This window comes from Phaethon aethereus, assembly GCF_964289735.1.
Source record: "Phaethon aethereus genome assembly, chromosome: 21".
Lineage (NCBI taxonomy): Eukaryota > Metazoa > Chordata > Aves > Phaethontiformes > Phaethontidae > Phaethon > Phaethon aethereus.
The window spans coordinates 2,106,220-2,131,345 of NC_138597.1; the positions used below are offsets into that span (position 1 = coordinate 2,106,220).

General features: G+C 55.8%; 1 protein-coding gene across 1 annotated transcript in view; it reads left to right on the forward strand.

The window, feature by feature from the left end:
- Positions 1-4,161: 4,161 nt before the first annotated feature.
- Positions 4,162-25,126, forward strand: part of IGSF21 (immunoglobin superfamily member 21) — a gene marked incomplete at its 3' end in the record, with an annotated part of 39,400 nt that continues 18,435 nt past the window's right edge. Inside the window, exon 1 of the mRNA XM_082009453.1 lies at positions 4,162-4,255. Coding sequence (XP_081865579.1) covers positions 4,192-4,255 — 64 coding nt within the window. The 5' untranslated portion in view covers positions 4,162-4,191. The remainder of the gene's footprint in view (positions 4,256-25,126) is intronic.

The following is a 25,126-nucleotide window of genomic DNA, read 5'->3' on the forward strand; positions in this document are numbered from 1 at the left end:
TGGAAAACCGCTTGCGAGGCGAAAAACGGATTATTTAAAGTCGGGCACCTGTGACTTGATTTAATTTTGCCCCAGGTTTCAAGCCATCGAGGGATGCAAAGAGGGAGGAACCGGGGTTTGGGAACGCTGCGGTGGGGTACGTTATTCCATGGGGTCATTAGCCGAGGACGACGCTAATGGGAATGATCTGCGGCTAATTAGCCCTTCGCGCTGCGGCTTCGATAACGGGAAGGCGGGTGGGAAAAGGAAAGGATGCTCTCCGGGCAACGCAGAAAATATCTCCTCTCCCTCCTGATGGCTTTGCAATAGGGACCGCGGGATGCGGCCGAGGCCGGGCGTGGGGATGCCGAGGGATGCTGACGCTTTTGGGGTGAATGGGTGGCTCTTCAGCTCCCGACCGACGGAGTTTTGCGGCTGGAGGACCAGAGGCAAGCGCTCTCCGTGTCACCCTTGACCACAGAAGTTAACTCCTTATTTTAGCCCCGAGCGAGCGTTTCCCAGCGCTGGGGACGGTGTGGGAGCCGGGCGCTGGGGACCGGCTGGGATGCCGGAGGCGTTACGGAGAGATTTTCCCCACCTACGGGGAAAATTCGGGTTATTCCAGGCTTGAAGGGGACTTTCTCCACCAACTCGCTTTGCCGAGGAGCTTCCCCCCGATTTGGGATTCGCCCCGTTTTGGGAAGCGCTCAGCTCCCCGCAAAGGGCAGGGGGGAGCCGCGTGCTGCTCTTTGCCTCTTCCCTCGTTAATCTTGATTACGGAGCCCTCGCGCCCGAGTTAATTTTCTTGTAGATGCGTATCAGTCATGTAGCTGGGAATCTCTCAAAAGCTAATGAGGAATCGCATCCTCGCCACTTTATTACTCGGCTAATTAGTACAAGGGCTCCTGCTGGAAAGGTCAGGAGAGAGGAGCCGAGAAATTTTGCCTTTTGGAGCCTTTTTTGTGTCGCACCGGGTCACCGAGGACATGTGGAGGACACTCGTCCGCAACTCTGCCCCGGATTTAAGCTGCTCCCAAAGGATGTCGGGGACGAGGCTTTGGACCTAGTTTTCCAGGCTGGATCCAACCGTCGCAAGGATGGGAAGGACGGGAGGACGCCAGCTCCATCCCAAAACAGCGATTTTTCTTCAGGGTGTGATGCCTGGAAGAAGCGAATCCAGCCTTTTGCAATGGGATAGGGCTGGGGGAAAACCCTTATTTATTAAAAAAATAGGGAATAACCCCCCTCACGGTCCGGATGGCTGCGTTTAGCCGGGAAAGGAGCATCACTGCCCATCGGCTCAGCTCATTTCAGGCTCATTTCGGCTCATTTCAGGCCTTTCCAGGGGACCGAAGCCCCCGGGGTTGTCAACCCAGTGGCTTTTACCAGCCGCTGTATTCACACGGAATTAAAACCCAGGCGAAGCCCAACCAAGCCAGACACCCAATACAACCGGCAATATTTTTATCCAACAATTTACATCACTTACTGTCTCCTTCAATGTCCTGGGATCCGGCTGATGGCCCGCGTGCTTCTCTCTGGGTTTCCCTGCGCTCTAATAGGAAATCTGGAGGCTGCCAAAGATGCTTTGCCGGGGGAAAACAGGTCCTGCTCTAAATGTTTTGGGATATTTAGTTTCTTCTTCTCCCCACCGGGTCATCGCTTTTTCGCCGGGTGAAGGTTGTGCAGCCGAAAGGCAGATCCAGAGCTGCAAGGGGCTAAAACTCAGGTTTAAAAGGCATGGGATTTATTATTATTATTATTATTATTATTATTATTATTATTATTATTATTATTATTATTATTATTTTGTTTTATTATTTTATTAATTTTTTTTTTTTTTTTTTTTGGGTGGAGATATCTCGGAGTGCAGCGTTCTTTGGATAACCCTGCTTTACCTCCCAGCCTAAAATCTTCACCTCTTTATGCGCCTCACCTAGGGGTTACTGCACCCGAGGGTGGGAAAAAATCGCTCCATGCACCTCTCAAGGAAAATAGCAATATTTTTGGGATGGGAGCGACGGAGCCAGGGGTTTGAAGCTCGGCACGGGAAAGCAAGAAGGGGGAAAAACCTGCGTCTGGGAGGAGCAGCTCTTACCGAGGCTGACAGCACCATTCGGGTCGAGCGTGGGCTGTTAACCCGGCGGAGCGGCTTTAAAACCACAGCAGCGCGCTTGGCTTGGCTGGACTCAGTTTTACCTCGGGGCCAGCTAGTTCGGCTGAAGGGTTTTTTAGGATTTGTGGGGATAGAGCCCTGCGAGCGCCGGTTCTTCCTACCCTAGCTGTTATATTCCCGGGAGAGTCAGGAAAAAGCGATGTCTCTCGGGGGTCTATCAAATGTGCGATCAAATAAAGCAAGATTTGGTTTCCAGACGTCTCCGTGCAAGAACGAACCGTGGCTTTTCCCGGCCGATCCAAGGCAGAGGGAGAAGGGAGCGAAAATCCATCTCTCAAAGGAATTTCAGCAATTAATTGATTTTTTTTTTTTTTTTTTTTTTACACTGGTCTATACAGAACCTGATTTCTTTCAGGGTGGTTATTCAAGAAACAAGCCATAACCCACCCGTTTTCCTCAGCCTGACGTTGCCGGTCGTGCTGAAGTCTTGGTGCAGGGTCTGTTCCCCATCCCAGGGAAACCTTTTGCGCTGATGCTTATTTTTTGCAAATATAAGCCCTGAAAGTGGATGCTGGGGTTGGTTGGTGGGTTTTTTTTTGCTTTGTGCAGCTGGAAATGAGGGATTTTCTGTGATTTTGGGGAAGCGGTAGGGTTAAACCGGGCTCGAGGGCTGTAAGAAAAGGCGTCGGGGGAGACTGGGAAAAAAATCCAAAGCGATGGCCAAAAAGTTGATTTTGCAAAGAGAAGAGGTGGGGGTTTGGGAAGCGCTGCTTCTGGGGTGGAATAGCGACAGAAGGAGATGGAGCCTCGAGGAAAAAGCTTCCTCCAGCCCCCCAACCTCTTCTGCCGCGGCCGGCTGCGAGCCCCCCACCAGCCCCCCACCCCGCACCCTTCATAATTAATACTCGCCTCTTCCCCGTGTCCAGAAGCTAATTAAATCGGGGGGGGGGGAAGCAAGGTCATCTGTGAAGCAGGGCCCTATGAGGGGGGCAGCCCCGGCCGGCGTGTGATTTTGGGGGGACTGAACGGCTCCGGGGCCGAATGCTGCTGCTGGGGGGTGCAGGGGGAGGGGAATTGCTGAGGAAGGGGGGGCAGAGGGAAACTGCTGCCCCAGGGCTCCCCCGGCCCCCTGCGCCTGCACCCCCCATCCCTGCCTGCCCCCCGCCCCCCTGCCTGCACCCCACATCCCTGCCTGCCCCCCACCCCCCTGCCTGCACCCCACATCCCTGCCTGCACTCCCACATCCCTGCCTGCCCCCCACATCCCTGCCTGTCTCCCGCCCCCCTGCCTGCCCCCACATCCCTGCCTGCCCCCCGCCCCCCTGCCTGCCCCCCACATCCCCGCCTGCATCCAGCATCCTTCCTGTGCCCCCCGCCCCGGACCGTGCCTCCCTGCCTGGATCGCACATGCTCTCCGGCACCCCCCCGTGCCCCCCCCCAAACGGCGCTCCCCCTCCTGCACCCTCCAACGCGCTTCCCATCCTTTCCTGCCCCCTCAAAACCGCGTCCCTCCTCCTGCACCCCGCGCCCCCCACACAGTGCCCCGTCACTCCCCCCCACCCCCCCCAAATACACGACGCACCCCCTCCATATACCGCTTTACCCGCCCCATACACCGCACCACCCCTCCTGGACTGCGCATCCCCTCCTCCATCTCCATCCACCGCGCACCCCCCCATATACCGCGTCCCCCCCCCCACTACGGCTCAACCCCTCCTCTGTGTCGTCGCCTCCCCCCCTGCCAGTGCATCCCCTCCTCCACGCCGCACCCCCTCCTGCATCTTCCCCCTCCCTATACCGCGCACTCCCTCCTACATCCCCGCACAGCGCTCCCGCCCCCTCCAGCACCTCCCAGGGGCCGGGCCGGGGGGCGGGCCCAGCCGGAGGGGGGGGACCGGGGGGCGGGCGGCCGCCAGCCCGCTCCGCTCCCGCTGCAATAAATCGGCTTAAGGCGGCAGCGCGGCGGGAGCAGCGACGGGGGCGGGGGGATCTAGGGAACCGGGCTGAGCCCCCCCCCCACCGCCATGCCCGCCTGCCCCCCGGGCAGGGGGCTGGGGCCCCGGTGAGCCCCATGGGGCTGCCTCCCCCCCGGGCATCATGCGGACGATGAGCCCCCTGCCCCTCTGCCTGCTGCTCTGGGACCTCCTCGACCTGGTGCTGGGTGAGTGTCACCCCCCCCAACCCGCGGACAAAGGGGGGACACCCCTCCCGACCCCTGAAATAACGGGGTGCCCACCCGCGCCCCTGGCGAGGATGCGGTGGCTCTGGGCTCCGCATCCCCGGGGCTCGGGGGGGGAGCAGGCACCCTATTTGGGGCCGGTACTAGGGCACTCGCTATAGTGCCCCCCGTTTGGACCCGTTAATGGGGTACCCCCTAAGCGGGTACTGGTCTTAAAGCCATTAATATGGTGCCGGTGCTGCACCCGTTAATGAGGCGTCGTTAATAGGGGATCAATTAACAGGGCAGCCGTAATAGGGTACTTGCGTTGGACCCGGTGCTGGGGGAGAAGATGGGGGGTCTGCTCGCATCCCCCTTCCCTGCCGCTCCGTGCCGGGGCTCCGGCTGCGAGTCGCAGCTCCGCTCGCTCTGTCCGGGGCGGGGGGGTCTGTGCACTGGGAACCCCCATGAGCTGCAGCTTTTTGGGGGGGGGAGGTCACAGCACTCAGGGGCACCCCCGCCCACCCTCTCCCTAGTGCGTGCAGGGGGGTGCCCCAAACGCCACAGATGGGAGGGAGGGGGTAGCCAGCGGGGAGAAGCAGCCCCCCAAATCCGCGCTATCCCGGGGGTTTGCAGCTGGTCGAGCTCCTGAACGAACATCTTGACTCCCCGCTTCGCTCCGCAGAGGTTTCAATAAGAGCCCCCCCCCCCCCCCCCAAAGCAGGGCTCCCAGGAGGTGAAAATTAATGGAGCAGGAAACTTTCCCCTCTCCGCGTCCCGGAGGCCGAGGGGTAGCCCCGCAATTTAATTTCTTGTGCGTCTGAATGCAATCTTCCTCCTCTTCCTCCCTTTTCCCCACGCTCCCCCCACATCACTCGCTGGGGGGGCTCAGGTGGCCGCTCTTCAACGGGCACAGCGAGACCCGTCTGCTCTCCGGGGGCTGAGAGGTTTTGCCGAGCTTGCAGATATCTCTTATCGAGCAGAGCTTGCTCGATATCTCTCTTTTTTTTTTTTTTTTTTTAATTTATAATGTACTTTTTCCTCTCCGGAAAACCACCGTCAGCTGCTGCAGGGTGCAGGGAGGGGGAGCGGCGGCCGCGCTCTGCGGGGTTGAGCGGGGAGAGGTTGACACAAAGGAGCCGATTCTTCCCCGGCATCGCGAGCGGCTCCGAACGCGTCCCTCGGGGAGCCCGGGCCACCGAGGTCAGCCAGAGCCCCGCTCGGCTGCGGGGCTGGGACGGCACCCCGCGTTTCCTCCATCCCTCTTTGCCACCCCCCGATGGGGTTTGTGTCCTGCCGGGCTGCGGCTGCTGCTCTTTTCCCCCTTCCCCGGTTTGCTCCGAGCATCCCGCCGGCATCGTGCTGCCCAAGACGCCGCCGATAATAAAACCCGCGTGGCTGAGGGCACGGGGGGGGATCTTGTGCCAAATCCAGTCCTGCCTCCCCCCCGGATCTGCTCGCCACCTCCACTGCCGGCTTTAAGGTCACGGGTAGATAATTTTCGAGGAACGCCGCACCCCCCTGGTTTTTCCCCAGCGGTGTGCTATCCGTCACCGGCGCATGGATCATTTTTCTTCCCTTTCTCTTCTTTTTTTTTTTATCGCTACAAATTGGGCAATCGCTCTTCTGCCGCTGATCTGTGAGAGCGGGCGAGTGGGTGTGGGTAAATCTGTGCTTGCGATGAGTATTTTTGTCGGGGGAGGGGGAGAAAAAGAGGTAAAAGTTGTTTGGTGGTGGGTCTAGAGGAAGCTGGTGGCCCCGGGGGGGTTATAAAGCGACGCGGGAGGAGGACCCCGGCATTTGATGGGGTCTGGTGGGCAGGTTCAAGGGGCAGCGCTTGGGTCTGGACATCCACGAGCCGGGTTTTGGGTCTTAGAACCACACTGGGACTTTGCTGCTTTCCCGTATCCTGAGGATCGGCTGCTTGAAGCATCTCCTAGCCCTCGGCGGTGAAAATGCTGCCCTAAAAAGCCAGTTTGCACTCTGCTTTTTCAGCAAACGGCTAAAAATCATCGCAAAAAGCCTGGGTTTGGAGTGGACGCCCTCGTCCCGACGCTTCCCTTTGCTCCAGGCAGCAGGAGGCTGCGGAGCCCGAGCGCCGCTCCCGAAATTTGGCGGGCAGATGGCTTTTCGGTGGCTGACGGCATCCTCGGCTGGAGCTGCCAGCGTCGTGACGGCGAGGGAGGACGTGCCCACAGAGGTCGGTCCCCTCCCCATCCCAGCGCTTCGCTCCCAAGGGATCGAGCGGGATCTGGCCGCGTTGCCTGGGAAGACGCGGGGGGGGGCACGTGCCCAACACGCAGACTCCCACCGCTCTTCCCTACAAGTGCATTTGCCCTCGGCATAGCCTCCGAAGCCATTTGAGGGGGGAATCTCGCCTGTTTTTATTGTCACCCTTCTATATTGCACGGTGCCGGATCCGAGATCCCGCTGCCAGCACGGAGCAGAGCTCCGGGGATCCATCGGAAGCTCTTCCCATCCTGCAAAGCATCTGTGCCTTCGTGGGAGCATATTGGGGGTTTCCAGCCCCCGCCTCGTAATGAAAAGCCCTTTTATTTACCCCAGCGAAGCGGCTTGCTTCCTCACCGCACGGTAGGCGGGCTGGATCCTTCCCGATGCGTTATACATCCCTCCGGGGATCATCACCCCTTGTAATACGGCTTTTTCCTTTATAATAAGCTCAATCTCTCCCCTTGGCCAGAAAAAGCTGCCTCGGGCAGGGCTCAATGGGTTAAGGAGCCATCAAGATGCAAAAATGAGGGTGTGCGGAGGCGGCGAGCGGCTGGACCGCGGCTAACGACGGAGCCGTAGCCCCAGGGCCCCCCCGCCCCGGTTTTGGAAAGCCGGGGAGCCCCAGCTGTGAAGCAGGGTGATGGCTTCTTGGCCTCGCCAAAATCGGGGCCGGCTGGTGAGCCGGGGCTCCGCTTGTGGCCTGAAATACGTTCCCGCGAACCGTTCCTGGGGGTTTGTTTTAGGGCGGTGGAAAACCAGAGCCGCGTTTTGCGAAGAGGCAAGGGAGGGCTAAACCTGTCGGCTTGTGATCTCGGCGAGGTATTTCTGTAGCCCGTATCCGAGTGGTTTGCTTTAGTTTCTGGATTTCCTCTCCCCCCCTCCCCGGCACCTCCGGTGGTGGGTGGAAAAAAGGGGAAAATTGGAGTGTAACTCCTTTTTTGAAGCTGCTTGTGGATTTTTCTGGGTTTTGCCCCAAAAGGGCAGGTTTGCTGGGGCTGGGCTCTGCGGGGACCTGCCCTTAGGGATATCCCCGTGCCGCTTCTCCGAGCCAAAAAACAGCTTGGAAAAATCATTTTACTGTTATCATTTTTATCAACGAGCTGAATTTCTTCCCTCCCCATTCCCGGGGACCCCCCGAGGCTTTGCCTCGCAGGGATTTTCCCAGCTTGCACCCAACCCCTGGGGCGGCTCCTCCTTGCAAGCCTGGAAAAGCTCATTTTTCTCCTTTCCGTAGGAAAATAACGGCGTGGGGCTTTTGCTGGGATGGTGGGAGCCACCTGCTCGTGTCTCTGCTGAGCTTGGTTAAAGAAACGAGGCGTTGGGTGGGAGTTTGCGCGCTGGGGAAAGGAGGAGCATCCTCTGCGCCACGTGGGAGCGAAACCTGCTCCAATTCACCTGCAGACGCCCGGCGCTGACCCGGAAAGCCATCCCGTGCTCCCTCCATCCTTTTCTACTCTCGCTTTTCCCTGGAAAAACCTTCTTTTTTTAATCCTTTCCTACTATTTGTATGAATTCTGCGTGTCCGTGAAGCCTGTGCTTTGCTCTCCGGGTAAATCCGGGCCACGCAGGCAGACGAAGCCCCTTCCAAAAATCCTCTGCATTGCCTTTCCCCGATTAGCCCGGTTTTTCCCTTCCCACCGGCTGCGTTTTGTAGTGGTTTAGAGCTGCCAGTTTGAATCCGGAGCTCTTTAAAAAACCTTTAATACAGACAAGGATCTCCCTTCGCCTGACGCCTTTCCCGGCTGATAAGCATCTTCGGGGCGCGGAGATATTCCGGGCTTCACTTCTCCGAGGAAACCCTCATGCGTGAAATCGCGGCTGGTTCCTGGCCATCCCTCAGCATTTCTGAAGTCCCCCCCATGTGTCGGAGCTTAGTTTCGGGGTATTTACCTCCCAAATTCCCATCCTTCAGCAAGTAATCCCTTGGTAGCGTTAGCAACCCCCAAAAAAGGGCTAGTGATGCTGTAGGGTTTGAGTTGGGGATGTCGTTCCCCTCGCTGCTGCAGTAGGGATTTGTGTTGCAGGTTCTGGTGTTGCTTCTAAGAGCCTTGAGCTAAGAAGCCCCTGCTTTGTGCTGCGTGCAAGGTGCCGATATGCAACGTGCAAAATGCAAGGTGCTGCATGCTAAATGCAAGGTGCTGCATGCTAAATGCAAGGTGCTGCATGCTAAATGCAAGGTGCTGCATGCTAAATGCAAGGTGCTGCGTGCTAAATGCCGAGTGCTGCGTGCTAAATGCCGAGTGCTGCGTGCTATAGGCTCTGCGTGAAGCATGCGGTGCCACACGCTAAATGCAGTGTGCCACGGGCAATGTGCTAAATGCTCTATGCCGTATACTAAATGCTACATACATCGCAGCCCTTCCTATATGCCCCGCGGCTTCTCCGATGCCTTCAAGCACGTCCGGGCAAAGTCCACCCGTGCTTTGCACCGGGGCTTGAGGAAGGTGGGAACGCGGCAGCGCTCCTGCATCCGCGGGTTTTTACGGAGCATCCGAAAGCTTCTCGCGAGCCTCCCCTTCCCGTGGGGACAGTTCAGGGCTTCACGCGTCCCACCCGCTTTTTTTTTTATTTTCTTTTTCCCCCCGGTTGTCATTGCAGAAATGGTCTTTTCTGTCAGAAAATCCTTGAGGGAGTACGCTCGGCCGGCTCTCGCCTCGGTCCTTTCGCTAAGTGCTTTAAGATCTGCCCATCAAAAGCTCTCCGCGGCGTCAGGGCGAGAGCGGCTTTTCTGTAACCCAGACGTGCGCAGGAATTAGGCTGAGGCGGGGGCAAGGATCGCGCCAAGGCTCCCGCGGCGTTTGCCGAGGGAAAAGCCTGGCGGGGAGGTGGGGATGGAGCCAGAACCTTGCCCCGGCAGGGATGGAGGTGGCCGGGACCGGCCTGGGACTGTGCGCGGGACGGACAAAGCGTCGCCCCTCCGGGGACCTGCCGGCGATGGGATTTCCTCGGTGCTTTGGGGTTTTTTCCCCTCTTTTCAAAGAGGAAAACCTCGATTTCAGCCATGCCGAGTCGGTCTCCGTGCTCAGACGTTGACAGAGAGGAGAATCAAGGGAAGGAGCCCCCATATCCCTATTTTTTTTGGAGGCAGGAGGTGCAGCTCTCGCCTCGCAAACTTCCCGGCTCATGAATCCCGGCGGGAAGAGGCGAAGAGCCGAGCGGGAGGATGCAGCGGATGTGGCTGGTTTTGTCCCCTCGCCAAGACGCTCTCTGTGCCCTTTTGTTTGCTTTGTGCTGAGGCACTGGGAGTACTGATGGGCTCGTTTTTAACGAACGACTGGCGCTCGCGTTATCTCTCCCCGGCGTTATTATCTCCTTCCCACTTTTCCCCAGTCTCCTTCCTAAAATAAACCATCAATCACGGGCTTGTTTTCGGGACTGGATTCGCCGGGAGCGCCAAGGGCTGGCGGGCTCGTAGCAAAGTGCAGTGACAATAACCCACCGCTGCGGTTCCCTCTCTGGAGTTACTCTATAAAATTAGGTTTTTAGGGTCTTCAGAGCCATTTGGACCGGGGAAGGGGCGTGCCCCGCTTGTTGTCACTCTCCGCTGGCCGAGAAATGGGGTTCATCCCCCCCAAACGCTGCGTCGGAGCCCTCCCCGACGCGCTTATCTAGCGGGGTGACCTCAAGCCCTTTTGGGGTGACCCTCCTTGCCGCGTCCCCGCGATCTCGCGGGGTTAACGCCTGGGGTACGAGTGCGTTTGCAGCGGAAGCCGGTGCTGGAGGTGGTCCTCTGAAATGCAGTTCGCGCTCGTATTAGCTGGAAGCAAAACTTATCATTAATAGCGTCTTGACGGCCCCGGGGAGGGAGGTTTGGAGCAGGGAAGGTTTTTCCAAGGCTGGGCTGAATCCGCAGCAAAGCCCAGCTTGCCGGAGACCGCCCGGAGGGGAATTTGGCTGCGGGGTTTAGCCCTCGACTTCAAGGAGGTTTGGGGAACATCAGGAGAAAGCATGTTTCCCAGTGGAGGAACGTTGGAACCCAACAGGAAGGAAACGTGGCATCACCAAGCCCTTCCCGGCCTCCGGACCGCGCATTTCGTCTCTTCTTGGTGCCGGTAGCGCGTCTCCATCCGCAAAACCCTTCCTGGCTGAAAGGCTGGGTGTCTCGGAGGCACTGCAGAAAGGAACAGGGGAGGCAAGGATTTAGTTCTTCTCCTGCCCAAACCTCTGTATAATTTCCCGTTTATATAATGCCTTCAACGATGTACTTCCGAGGGGAGGGCGAAGGGGATTAGCTGCGGTCATTCCAGCCCCGCTCCGCCTCCCTGTGCTCATAGATAAATCCTGATGCTGCATCCTGTTACCCAGGACAGGGAAAATGGGAGCTGGAGACTCCTCTGCCGGGATGCGCCAGTTTAGCACGTGTATTTGTACCGATTTGTTTCTTTGCAAAGGGATCTGCGGCGACGGGGATGGGCTGGAGCGATGCAGAGATGCTCCGGGATGGGGGTTTGGTCCCCCCTAAGGGAGCAAAGTGACGATGGCGAGATGTAGGGTGGCAGGGGGGACGTAGTGGGTGGCACTGGGGTTCAATCCTAGATGGAAATGCTTTTTTTCGGGGATGGGTTTCATGGATAACCCTGGTTTTGCTGGTGGCAACGCTGCTTTTGATGGCACTCGTGTTCGGGATGACACCCGGCTGGTCCCCAAGGTGTGTTTTGCTCCTGGTGCTGATAATACTTGAAACAAGGAAGATGATGAAAGGGGTGACTTTGGCTGGAGGTTGTCATTGCCGTGGGTGCCAAGCCATGACTTTGGGAGCCGCTGGCTCCTTGCAGCGGGGCTGAGATGGACCATAACAGCAGGAGGGGGAGAAAAAGGCTCCAGCTCCCAGCAGGTATCACCAAAAGCCCCAGGACCACCCCAATTTTGACAAGGGGGAGATGTGGGCGAGCTGAGCTCCCTGTGAGCTACCCTGGTGAGCCTTCTTGTAGAGATGAGCACCTTCATTGCAAGTCGTCTGTTGGCTGCGTCTTTCCTCCCATAAAAAAAAAATCAAATCCTTGGTTTGGTTGGAAATGGTCTGGAAGGGGATTTTAATGGCCAAGTGATTTAGGTTTCCAACCCAGCTTTGCACCTCTGGAGAGCAGGCTTCAAAGCTTGGCTTGAATTCGCGCTTAGGAAGATTTCCAGCCTGAATTTGGGCAATCCCTTGATGTACCGTGATCCGAGATACTTTTTCTGCTCCGTCAAGCATCTTTCTCATCTTGTAATCCCAGAAAATCCTCGTTCCCTGCAGATTTAGCTTCTGTCCAAGGTATTAGAAGAAGGGGACCACACGCACGGGCTTTGCCATCCTACCCCCATGCCCCATTTGCAGCACCGAGAGCATCTCAAGAGCCGATGGTTGAATTTGGCTGGTTTTCTTGCTTTTCTCCTAAAGATAGACCTGCCAAGTTGCACTGCGGAAGGTCGTGGTGACTCAGAGCGCGGTGGGAGGGTCTGAGAAACTTGGCCTTGCCTGGCACCCCAAAATACGTATAGCAAGGTGCTGGGGAGCAGAGCTTTCTCCACGTAGGATGAATAACGGACTAGATCTGCTGACGGAGAAGCACCATAAAATGGGTAGATATTGCTCCAGAAAGGACGTAAAAGATGTATCACCACCAGGAACAAGGCTGGGTGATAATGCTGCTGGTTCGGCTTCCAGACAGACCATCTTTCACGGAGAAAAACCTCCAGCGCTTCATCTTCGCTCGGGCCATCTTCCCCTTGCAACTTGATAATGAGATATTTTCCATAAGTGCTGGCCGAGATGGCTCTTTTTAAGCTATATTTGCATCTTGTTGCCTTATTATGGCTTTTTTTTCTTTTTTTGGCTCCTCTGAGGAAGTTCTTTGCAAGCGGTTGATGTATGCAAACTGGCTGGTGATAGTTGGGTTTCCTCCTGACGGAGAGCGAATTTACACCGCTGTAATTATAGCAGCGGCGTGGGAGCACGGGCGAGCCCGGCTTCCAAATTAAACCCTTCTGCTCCTAGAAATGTCTCTCTAATATTTTTTTCTTTAAAGAGAGAAGCCACATCTGGGTGACTTCGTGGCGGGAAGCGATTTGGAGGGGGCAGGATTTGGGCGCTTGGATGTTAGGGATGCTCGTGCCTCTGGGTTTGTTTGCATGGACCACCCTCCTCTGCCTCCTGAGCTGCTAAAAACTCCCTGCTGCGAGAAAACAACCCGACTAAAATTGAAAGGGGCTTATTTAAACAGCCTTATCTCTCTGGTGAAGGGAGAGAGCATATTGAATGGTTATATTTAGTGCCGGGTGTAGGACAAAGCAGATGCAGAGAGATTTTTAACGCGAGAATGTTAATCGCTTATGCCACGCCGCCTCAGAGATGTGTATATATTTATTTTTTTTAATATATATATGCAACGTGCGCGTCCTCAGACACCCGTGTACTCGCTGAGGATGAGGATGGGACTTGAACATCCCTCCTTGATTTGTTTTTTGACCTTTTTCCACCCCGCCAAACCCGTCCCGGCAAAACGATGCGGCTCTGGGGTCCGGGGACCCCCCAAAACGCCCAGCGGGAGGGATGCGCTTTGGCTCGATGGGGGTGTGCGCAGCCCCCCACCTTTCTGCCCCCCAAAGCGGGATGGGGATGGGAAGGAGAGCCCTTCCAGCCTTGCAAACGGGCTGTTTACCAACCCCAGCAGTGCTCTCCCCGCCGGCGAGCCGCGAGGAAAGCCTACCGCATTACCCAGCCGCTATTACCCACCCTCGCGGGAGCACTGAATTAAAGGAAATATTTTATGATCCTACGCTTCGTTATGTTTTATTAAAAGCAGAGCATCGGCCTCCCCTGCCACATTCATCAGATCAGAGGCTCTGCTGGGTGGTTTTTTTTCCCTCCCTCCCTCCCAAGCTCTTGCTGCCGTCGCTGCTGTTCCCAAAGGATCCGACCGCTTGGCCTGGCTGTAGGGGTCCGGTCCGGGGTCTCCTGGCGGAGACTCCTGGTTTGGTTTAGCTAAGGATGCTCCGCATCCAGATGGGCTTGGGGATGTGAAGTCAGGCTGCAGAAGGAGGATGCAGGAGCAGGGGTGGACGAGGGAGAGCGGAGGCACGGGGAGATGTCACCCCGTGGAGGTGGAGTTGTGGATGGGGATGAGCACATCCCCGTGAAAAGATGCTTGGAAAAGCCTCCCCCTAATTTTTGGCTTTGCCCCGTCTCAGGGCGATCAAGCCCAGGCTGGGAGGACCTCTGGGATATCGCCGTTTTGGGGTAAAAGACCCCAAAAACGCCAGCATCCCCTCTGCGGAGGTCAAGCGGCGAGCGGGGCTGGGAGTTTTCTATACCAGCCTTTGAGATCAACGGCAAAAAGCCAGACAAATACTGATAGCCGGGCATATCTGGAAGCAGTTGGGAGACAGAAAAGTATTAATTAGCAGTTATTTCTCAACGGCGCGGGGACGGACGGGGACTGAGGTGACAGCCGTGTGCATCCTCTCCGTGAGAGCGGGGAAGCAAATCAGCGTTATGCATCGGTGCTGGAGGAGGGAGATATGTTTTAATCTTATTAGCAGCGCGGCGCTACTGGGAGCGCAAGGGGATTATTAATCACGGAGCATAGATCGGGGAGAAGAGGGTAGCTCCAAATTAGCAGCCCTGCTTTTTTTGGGGGGGGCCAGTGCCAAGGCCTGTAGCGGGAAATCCCTGTAGGTTGTGTCTGGTATAATGTAGGTATCTGTCCCATCAACCCAACTGTCTGTCTGTCCGTCCCTCCCTTCCTGCATCCCTCCATGCCACCCTTCCTCCATCCTTCTGTTCTTCCATCTACTCCTTCCTCCATCCCTCCACCCTTCTGTTCTTCCGTCCATCCCTTCTGTCCCTCCCTTCCTGCATCCCTCCATGCCACCCTTCCTCCATCCTTCTGTTCTTCCGTCCATCCCTTCCTCCATCCCTCCATCCTTTTGTTCTTCTGTCTACCCCTTCTGTCCTTCCCTTCCTCCATGCCTCCATGCCACCCTTCCTCCATCCTTCTGTTCTTCCGTCTATCCATCCCTCCATCCTTCTGTTCTTCTGTCTATCCATCCCCTTCCCCCATGTACCACCCGTGGAAGACCCCGGCTGCCTCCGGAGCGCTCCCCGTGCGAGCGCAGAGGGTTTTGGAGCGGTGGAGGAAAGGAGCCGGGTGGCTTTGGGTGCCCTTTAGCACCCAGCTCGGCTAACGACGGCACCGATCTGGCTGCCCCGGCTCCCCTGAGGCCATTTTTGGGGTAAAGAGCTGCGTGTCAGTCCCTAAATTACAAAAAAAAAAAAAGTGGATTTTGTAGCGCTTGGCAGCTCTGCCCGGCACCGGGCTTTATTTTCACTCTTCCTCTGCCCGAGGTTGTGCCTTTGGAGAAGTTGTTCAGAAGGAAAATGGGGCGGGGGGGGGAAATACTGATAATCCCTTTCCAGTTACGCGGCGCAGGAATTGATGGTGCGGGCAGAGATCGCTCACAGCAGACACCCAGGGAGGGGGAGAATCGATGGTTGCCTCGTTTGTCACCAATCAAAAATAGGGGATAATTGGATTTCCTGCAAATAGAGAAATAAATAAGCAAATTCATCATCTGGGTCATGGTCACCTACTTCTCCCGGGCCACCTCGGCCGCCTTGGCACGGCAAAACCCCGCCGGCACCTTGCCGGGACTCTTAAATGGGTGGGAAACTTGATGGCAGCATCTAAACCCAAATCCTCATGCTCGTTCTTTGGTGAAATTAATTATTTTCCCCCCTTTTCTGCCCGCCCCAAGCCTGCGTATCTCCTGCTAAAGCTGGAAAAAGAGAAGGTTTAGGGAGGATTGTGGGGTTTCAGACGGGAAAATTCAAAACTGGGTTTCTTTTTCAGAGGAGTAGCCCCTCTAATAACCCCCCGCTGTTACTCCGGGATGGGGTTTTGCTGGATCTCCGATGGGTTTGGAAAGACTTTTGCTTTCCCCCTTGCAAGTGGGGAAACTGAGGCACGGAGCGGGACCCGTGGCATCCTTTGAGTAGCTGCTTCCAGCTCCGCTAAATAGACCCTGGCTGGGATTATGCTCCAGCCGAGATTAACGCTGCGGGCTGTGGTTTCCAACAATTAGCTGTGGGTGTCGTGATCCTCACCCCGACGGAGGGCAAAGCAGCAGCAAAACCTTCGGCTGCTGCCGGCAGGTCCCTCCCCGCTTTTTCCGAGAAGCGGCTTGGGCTCTGCCAGGGGCTCGGCATCTTTTTTTTTTTCCCTGGGTTTCGACATCTGTATTTAATCCGTCAGCTTCAGCCTGGGTCTCTAACAAACCAGGCTGGGTACCAATAATTGGCTTTTTTACTAAGGAATTGCGTCTCCGGGATGGTTTTTGCGCGGCGGCGCTTTCGGCGCTGGCTGAAGATGAGACCCTTGATCCCAGGGGAGGTTTTCCATAATTCCCCGTGCTCAGGGGCAGCCTCCCCGATGCCGACATGGGGAGAGATGCCAGAAGGGAGCCGACTGATGGGGAATCTCTTCTGTGCTGGGATGGAAAGCTGAGCCTGGTGCTGGAAAAGGGACTCCGGACATTTGCTGGTGGGTTTTTGTGGTTTTTTGGGTTTTTTGTGGGTTTTTTTTTTTTCCCAAAAACCGTTTCCAATCCTTTGCAGAGCAGGATTACGACGCAGTATCTCCTTCTCCTGCCACATTTAATTCTGGATTAAACCCTGCATCTGCCCTGGGTGGGGTTTTGCTGGAGATGAGCAGATCCCGCTGCCCTCGCCGTGATGCCACTCGATTAAAAATAATGAAAAAGCGGAGGGGGGTGAATTTTTCACCTGCGCAAGCCCTGGGGAGGCTGCTGACGTTGCAGGGCACCTGGGCATCCCAGCCCTGAGCATTAACCCACATCGTGCCCGGGCGTTGGGCAGGTATCGTGCTCTGTTGCAAGGTTTTTGGGGGGTGCTGTACCATCCTGGAGGCATTGCATTGAGTTTGGTGGCCGGCGATCGCTCCTGCTCTGCAAAAGTGGGATTGTAGGAAAATTCCTCGTCTGGTGACTTTGGGATTTGCTGGGGAAAGACGAGACCCTGCTGCAAGTCTCCGTGGAAATGCGTGCCGTCGCCGCACTGGGCGGACAAGCGGTCCGCACCGCACCGTGCAGCACGGAGGAGAGCTGGTAAAGCGATAACGGAGTAAAATAAGAACAAATTGGGGCTTTTTAGCAGGTCTCGAGGTTAATTAGGATCAGCAATGAGGCGCTATTAGAAAAAGGAGAAAGCAAATCTCTCCTGGGAGTTATTAGCAGAAGTGGCGTGCGGGAGGGAATTACCGCTCCGGCTGAAGCCAGGGGGGTGTCGGCAGTTTTGGGTGGAAAGCTTTATGGAAAATCCAGCTGCTGTGGAGGAAATCCCCAGGAGCGCGAGAAACCCTGCAGGAGCTGGGTTTGCTAAATTGGGGAAGGGAAAATTTGGGGCGAGAGAGGAGGGATGAGTACTTAGAGCTGGTGCAGTGCAGCATGCACGGGGACGGGTGGCATCTCCCACCCGTTGCACCTCATTTTGCCAAAATCTATTGGCTTTAGCTCGTGGGATGGGAATAAAATCGGGGTGCAGTTGGTTTAGAGGACTCGGCCTTAAATAGCTGGTGCGGGGTTTTTCAATCGACATGAATGGCAGGCTGCTCTGCAGGCGATCAGCCCCTATTTGCATATATGCAGACATGCAAATGAAGAGCATGATCCGCATTTAAAAAATGGGGCATCCGAGGCCCTGGTTGACCCAGGTGCGTTTTGGGCTTCGTTTTGGCATCGGCTGCTGCTTGCGCAGCTGGGGAGAGGCCAAGAGGTGCCGGCAAAGCCATTGCTCCGAGTCAGCGATGCCACTGGGTTTTCGAGGGAATTTGGCACTGCCAGACTAGGTTTCCCTCCTTTCCCAGGACAAGACATCATCTAGGACCCTGAAAACCCAAAAAAGCACCCAGGATGGCCAACTCCTTAAATAACAACTAAATGGGAATAAGGGAGCAAGACTGATGAGCAATGTATGACAAACATCCTCCCGTTCCAAAAAACCAAACCCAACGACCCATCGCAGGTCGCGGCCACCAGTTTTAGCGGCTATAAACCTCAGCCAGGCGCTTCAGCGCTGTGCTAAAGCATTATATTTTAATGGCAATATCAGTAGGGTGAAGATGCGGTAGTAAAATATACTCCTTCCCCCCTCCACGCCAGCATCGTTAGGAGACGGAGGTGTGCGACGTAAGCCGTTGGCTTTCCGGTGATGCGCTGAGCACGCCGGCAGTGCGTGGGGGGGGGGAGAAATTATAAATAAAATTTTACTGCACTGGAGTAAATGCTGCTAAACATACTTCACGTCTGCGTGGCGGCGGGAGATAAATATTCAATCTATAATTTATGTACGTGGCTTCCCAGCCTCTGCAGGAGGGTTTGGTAGCAGCTAATGAAATACGATATATCAAGAAGACTTATCGGTGCAGCAAGCACAACCCTGCTGATAATCTGTGTGGGGTGAGACCCACCTTCATGTTGACTGCTCTTTTTTGGGGTTGGTTTATGGAGTTTTGAGCTTGGATGGGTTTTTCCCAAATGGCTGTTGGGTTTGGTTGGGTCTCTGGTCTTTCTCCATGCGTGTGGATGTAGAGAAACACTCATCTGGAGGTAACATCAATCCTCAGCCTTGAGGGTGTTGAACCACCTTCCGTTTGGGTAGTATTTCCCCTTCATCCCAGTAAGATGCCCCCAAGATCCTCCTGCTCCCCGTTGTCCAGTGACTATTCCTTCCCTCCAAGCCTCCTTTTTCTTACATTCACCCCCAAACTGGCACTCTTCCACCATCTGGAGCATCTCTCATTTTGTAGTTGGTGGATTTGGCTTTGCGGTTGTTCACATCTCTCGGGGTGGGCGGGATGTGGACCTTGGCTTCATGACTTCAGGATTTACGCCACCAGCGATGCACCTCTGAGTTTCTGGGAAATTGCCTGATTTTTAGGTTGAGGGATCCATTGAACATCCAAATAATGCATCCGAGGTCATCGTGGGTGTTTGTAGCAAGGCACAGGCTTGCTGCAGCCAAATGCTCCGGCCGTTTTGCCTCAAAACTTCTATTTTTTTGCTGGAACAACTGATTTCCCGAGGATTTTGGGCGAACGTCTTGACGGAGATATAGTACAAGCACTAACTTGGCGCCGTGAGTAAAAGAATCCCAGCTAGAAATGGGCTTTCTCATCTTGTGCTCCAATGAGCTGGAACAGCCTCGCCGATGAGCCTTCGCTTAGAAAAGGCGCGATGAAGACGTTAAGTCGGGTTTTGTTTCAGTCCATGCCCAAGCCGCGTAGCTGATATGGATGGCTCTATCAGCCGCGGATCTGTTTGTCGGGAGACACGCACCAAAGGTGGCGACGAGCTTGTACAAAGCTGGTGTTTACATCTATTTTATTAGCCGGCGCTTGGTGATGGATAGAGCTGGTGCTTGAGTAGTTGATCGAAGAGTTACAGGAGAGGGAAAGGTGGAAATGCGGGAGGAGATGGGGAAGAAGCAGGAGATGGGAGTTGGAGATAAAGAAGGAGACGCTGTAGCATCCCGAGGCTCCCACAACCCCAATGACCCGTTGCATTGGCATGCCCAAAGTGGCCCAAACTCTCCCTTTCTGTGCCCAAGGCCATTCACCGTGCCAGTGTTGTGCTGATGCGCATGAAAACCCCGCTGAGCCAAAGCATTTGTAACATGTTTTTAGCCCAGCATGATCCATTTTAAGCCTCGCTCTTTGTTTCTCTCCAGCCTACGGTGTTGCTGCACCATACCAGGACTTAGCTAAAGGCGTTGGTATATAACAGCTAATCTCTGCCCTTAAGAATGTAAAAATGACTGTAGTGTTCATAATGAGGACAAAACTGGACTGAAAATCGATTTTTCTTGAGATATATTGACATAACTCTTTGGGAAGCCCTTACGTGATTGCTCAGAGTTGAAGATGCTCTCTGTGATGCTAAGAGGGCTGCATGCAAGTGATGCTGGGTACCATGGCACGGCACAAAATTAGGCAGCATTTCTTTTGCTTTTCGGCTAGGACTTTTTTAACAGGAGAAATCCAGGATTTGAGGGAAAAAGGAAAGCTGTGGGCGATATTCAATAGTCCCATCTCAAGTGGGTTTTGGCACCAGCATTGTGAAACTGTTGGAAATTGGTTTTGGTTTTTCCATTATACACCTCGAAACAAAGCAGAAAGTGTCGGGTTGGGACATGGTGGTAAAATCTGACCAGTAAAGCTTCATCATTTTGTAATTTTGAGAGATTTTGATCACAAAATTAGGATCTCTCTATCCCCAGCAGCTCTGATGAAGAGTCCCTCTACATTGACGCCGATGCTCTGCCTTTAGTGGTTTCCTCAGTTAATCTTGACTTAAAAGGGGTCGAAAGGCCAAACCGACCACGCTCAATCAATATATTGATTAAAATCATTGATTTACGTTACAGAGAGATAACAAGACACAGGACGTATCCATAGGACCTGTCGGCTTCAACACGCCTATTGCGTCCTATTTAGCTGGAGAAACGTGTGCCAAAGCATATTCTGTACTTACTGCCTGTGTATTCTATATGTCTACTCCCTGGCTCTGCAGTACCTAAGGATTTAGGGGCTGGTTTGGTCCAGCACCCCCCATAAAGAATAATTAGAGGTACAGCTGTGAAGTGTTTCCTCCCACTTATGCAAATGGATGAGGTAAGAGGCATCTAATTAAATGTTTGTACTTTGATACACCGTGGTGTGAAGGAAGATGAATTTTAATTACCGGCTCTTAATTGTTTGGTTGGCCTGTTAATATCCTATTTACACAGTATTAATACAATTTCCTGTCTGCCAGCAGGGCTCTTCCTCGCAGCGGGTGATGCCGGTTTTCATGGTTTTATGAAAAACAGCCCCGTTTTGCAAAAGCCAGCCCAATTTTTGAGCGGACAGTGGTGGGCTTGGGCGTGCTCAGCCCTGCCCAAGCTCGGCTTTTGGTTTTCTTGAAGGACAAGCTGGAAATTCAAGCTAAACTCGAGCATTTTGTGCCTTTAGAAACACAAACGGGCTCCCCCCAACCCTTTTTTTTTTTTCTTTGTGAAAGGACCATCTCCCGTGGAAGCGCGATGCTGGTTCCATCTGCCACGTCCCATTCCACTTGCTGCTGTCAAGCCTCTGTTAAAACACTTATTCCTCCATTAGGAAAGGGAGAAAAAAAAAAAAAAATCAGTGCAGCAGCACTGAGAAAAAGCTCAAGATTCAGCAAAATTTGGCCATTCTGCACTGATACGGATGCGAATCCTTCGCCGGTTCGTGCCCCTCGCGGCCCTCACGGGTGAGCAAGGAGGGGCAGCGCCACGTTACAGTCATAAATCGCGCTGGAATATCGTAAATAAGGCATCGCCGGAGCCGGCGAGGGAGGGAGAAGGTGTCTGCCGCACCCACGGGGACGGGAGCGACTGCTGGCGTCTCATCTTCGACGAGCAAGATGGCGCGAAGCGCTGCGCGTCAAAGCGCGTGCGGTTACCGCTCCTCGGCCGCCGCGGGGGCCGCCGCTGTCCCCGGGGCTCCGCGCACAGCCCTGGACCCTCGCGCGCCCTTCGTCTCCCCTCCTGCCGGCCACCGTCTTCCTCCGGTTGGGAATGGGGAGCAGGATCACTCCCTGCTTTTTTGGGGGGCCATTTGCAGTCCTTTAGCATCCCAGCCGGCTCTTCGGCAAGGAGCAAAGTGCCTCCTCGAGCAGCTAATGCCTTAAATCCTGCAAAACGATGCACGTCAGCCCCGCGCTGGTTAGCGGGGTCCTGGTCCCTTCTTCCCCCCCCCCCCCGCCCTGTATCCGCACCCCGAAACACCATCCTCGGAAGAGCGAGTGCCCGAAGGCGGTGGAGGAGTTGGTGTGAATCACGTATGAGCGCCGCTGATCACGAACCGATTAAAATGACGACGTGCTAACGACGTGCTAACGTTCTCCCTCCCTCCGGGGGTGGGGGGTGGGTGGGCAGCGATGGGGAGGGGGACGCACGCGTCGGGGGCCGGTGGGGCGGCCGCGCCCCCACGTGTCCCCTCTCCTCTGGCTCCGTCCCACGGCGTCGCTCCGCTCCGAGCCCGGGAAACGCCGCCGCTCTTCCAGACGACCGGCCCCAAATGCCGGGACGGGGCCCGGCCGGAGCTCGGGGGCGCGTCCCGCAGGGGCGAAGCCCGGCGCCGGGATGAGGTGCGCGTTTTGGGGAGCGCTGGGAGGCGAGGAGTCGGGGCACTACTAATACATTGAGATTTCGTTTAGACGTAGCTTAAAAGGTACCAGGCACGTCGGGGAGACGCGGAGGGGCTCTTCTGAGATGCCGGGACACGCCGAAAGGCTCCGTCACCTCAAGGTTTCCAAGGGCACCCAGGGGTGCTGAGAGCAGCCCACCCAGCCTCCCCCTCCTCAGCAGTACGGGACGGAGCGGGGGCTCAGCCTTTCGGAAGGGGGGTTCAGCCGCGCGTGCTGCGTCCCGGGAGATTTCCGTGGGGCGGCCGGCTGCTCTGGCGTCCAAAAAGCCCGGGTGGGTGCTCAAGCGGGGCAGAGTCGGGGCTTTCCGCCGGCGTCTGGGTGGAAACGTCCAGCCGCGCCCTCCCCCTGCGCGGCCCGGGCGGAAACCGGCCTCCTCCCCCGCGGCTCTTTCCTAATTGAAAGCGCTGAGCGTGTTGCAACGCGCTCCTCTTATTAACGTGTCACTCCTGATTTAAAAGGACATTTCATTTATCTCTCCCTTCCCTCTCCCCTTTTTTTTTTCTCTCCCCCCCCCCCCCCCCCCGGATGTCACAAGGATTCCCACTGCTCGCTAGCAAAAATACTCTCTTCTCCCCAGGGATGCAATCTCATCACAGGGCTGAATTTCCATAGGTCAGAATCTAATCAGAGGGTGGCCCGGCACAGCTTTTGCTATGAAATATGTCTTATTTAAACAGAGCAAAGGGGAAGGAGAGGAGCTTTTGGGTTCACGGCTGCCTTCGGGATGCTGGTAATGCGGAGGATGATGGAGATGCTGGGCTGGGCTCTTCCTTTGGAGGTGCAAATCCAGCGCTCAGCCCTCTTTAAAGGCCTTAAAATTCAGCACTGCCTCTCACCGCTGGTTTCTCCTCCCCGGTAAATCCAAAAAAGGGACCAAACTGGGGATTTTGAGAATGGGTGACACATCGCTGTCCTCCTCTGTCAGAAAGCAAAGGGAAGGAGGGGACGAGGGATGAGATTCGCATGTCAGGCGCCGCAAAACAGCAGGTTTTGGATGGCTCCATCTGGATTCCTGCTTGATTTTTTTTCAGCACCTGGCTTTTATTTTCCCCGCTTTTCCCCCTCCCCTACACCCATCCTTAGCATTTTGGGGGCTGGCTCCTCTGGGCACCCGCGCATCCGTTCCTCGCGGCTCTCCCTCTTGCTCGTGCTCTTTCCCGCCTCCTTTTCCCCATCTTCTGGGCTAATTTTGCTCTGAATTCGGGCAATGCCCTTCGACCTGGTGGGTTTTCACCTTCCATCCCCTTCCAGGCATCGCTGGGGCTCCGGCGTCAGCCCTCTGCGGGGTCCCTGTCCCCCACGGCACCGGCACAATAAATCACAGAGCTCCAGAGCTCCGGCTTTGCCACGCAGGACCTGCTCAGGAGGAAAAGCGCAGGAATATCCCATGGTTATGCTCCGGTATTTTTAAGGACCTGGTGTTCTCCCAGCACAGCCAAGCCCGAATTACTGGGCGTAGAGGTGGGAGCCGGTGGGCTGCAGCCCAGCTGATACCTCAGCGTGGTTTTGCAGCACGGGGAGGGAGCAGAGGAAAAGAAAAAAAGCCTTTTTTTGGCCTTTTTTGAGCCATCTAAAGGCTGCAGGCTGGGGAGGTGTCTGCGGGGGGATTCGCTGGGGTAAACGCATTTGCTGCGCGTCAGCGGAGGCGGGTGGCCGGGGCCACCCCAAGCTTGGCCGTTTTTGATTTAAAAAGCCACCAACCGCCACAAGACACCACCGAAACGCCTGGCTCCGGCTTCCTGGGTCTGAGCCGCGGTGCCGTGGGAAGAGGGGCGGAAAACCGTCCAGAGACGCGGCGGGTACGAGCCGGGGACCCCCGTACCTCGACAACTCGTGACGGAAAGGCGATCGTAACTCTGTCACCCGCCGCCGGCTTTATGTCACCGCCCCGCTCATCCCCGCCGGGGGCAGGAGGGGGATGTTGTCTCACCCGGCGGCTCCCAACGCTGCTCCATGAAGAGCTTTTCCGCACGCGCCGGAGCCTTCGTCCCCGGCGCGGATCCGTCCCCGGTTTCCTTCGGGCAGATGCCACCGTGCTCATCCGTTCGCTCATCCCCCCCCTTTGCTTTCGTGCCTGTTGCTCCTCTTTCGGAAACGTCAAAAGCCAAAGGGGGGTGGATCGGGGCCCCTGCTGCGAAACCTCGCCTGACCTTCCTCGCATCCCTCCTCCTCCTCCCATCGCCCCCTCTGTGTCAGCAAAGCCTCGAATTCGAGGGGACCGCGTGCTGCCTTGGCAGCCACGAGGATTTAATCCCCGCTTTAGCGTGCTGAAATAAAGCCTGTCCAGGCGAGGAGGGAGGCTGGAAATGAAGCCGGCCCCGAAGGAGCGCGGCTGCTGGCGAGGGTTTGGGTCACCGTTAGCGTCTGGCTGGGGTTGCAAAGGGGCATTATTAACCCCCCCCCGCTGTGCACCCTTTCAGCCACCGCCAAAAAAAACCCCTTTTTTTTTTTTCTTTCCCAAATTTCCTAGCATCCAGCCGACAGCAGCTGCAAACCTGCTTTTGCAGCCCCTCCAAAAAGCAGCGCGGAGAGGGCGGCTGGAGCGCGAGAGCCCCGCGCTCGATACGCCGGGCCACGCTGCCTCGCTCTCGCCGCCGGCACACGTGCGTGCGGCGTGTTCTCCCGCGGGTCGCGGCTGAGATTTATTGCAAAAACACCGGCAACTTGTTTTCCAAGGGATGCAAGCCTCGAATCGCTGGCTGTGGGATGCATAAAATCACCTTCCCCTCTTTCAGGGGATCTTCCGCAAAGGAGTCTCGGTTTCTGCAGCCCCGTTTCCAAACTTGCTCCCATTTTCCAGGTGCTCTGGGGTTTTTCTGTATCGCTTTTCCACCCGATGCGAGCAGTAATTAAAAAAAATAATGGATTTTTGCAGTGTATTAAGGGCTGTTTGGGGTGCCCTGGTTGCAGACGGTGTCAAGTGGACGCGGTTGGGGCAAGGATGCTAAAGAAAGGCTCGGATCTGCCAGGCTGCCAATCTGGTATCTTCCAGCAGACGGAGGAAATAGAAGAAAATCAAACAGAAATGCAACTGCCTGCCCTCCTGACCCTGGCTGCTCCGTGCTCCTGCAATGATTTTGCAGCAAATCGAGGGGAAACGGGGAGAAAACGGCCAGAGCCACCCGTGCTCCGGTTTTCCCTCTGCTACCAGGACAAATCCTGCGTCTAGCTGCAGGGGAGATGGGGAAGCAGCAGGCTGTTGGCCAAGGCTGGGCTGTAAAACCACGCGTTGGGCTTTGCACGTCCTCTGATGAATCTGTTGGACCCGTTCCCGTAAGAAGTGAATAAATTTAGAGGGTTTTAAAGCAAGCACGGGAATTTGGTCTGCCACGGGGAGAGAACCCCAACGTGAGAACCCCTTCGTAGGAAGGACGGGCTTGAGTTTGCAGGTGGGAGAGGTGGGACCAGGGACCAAGC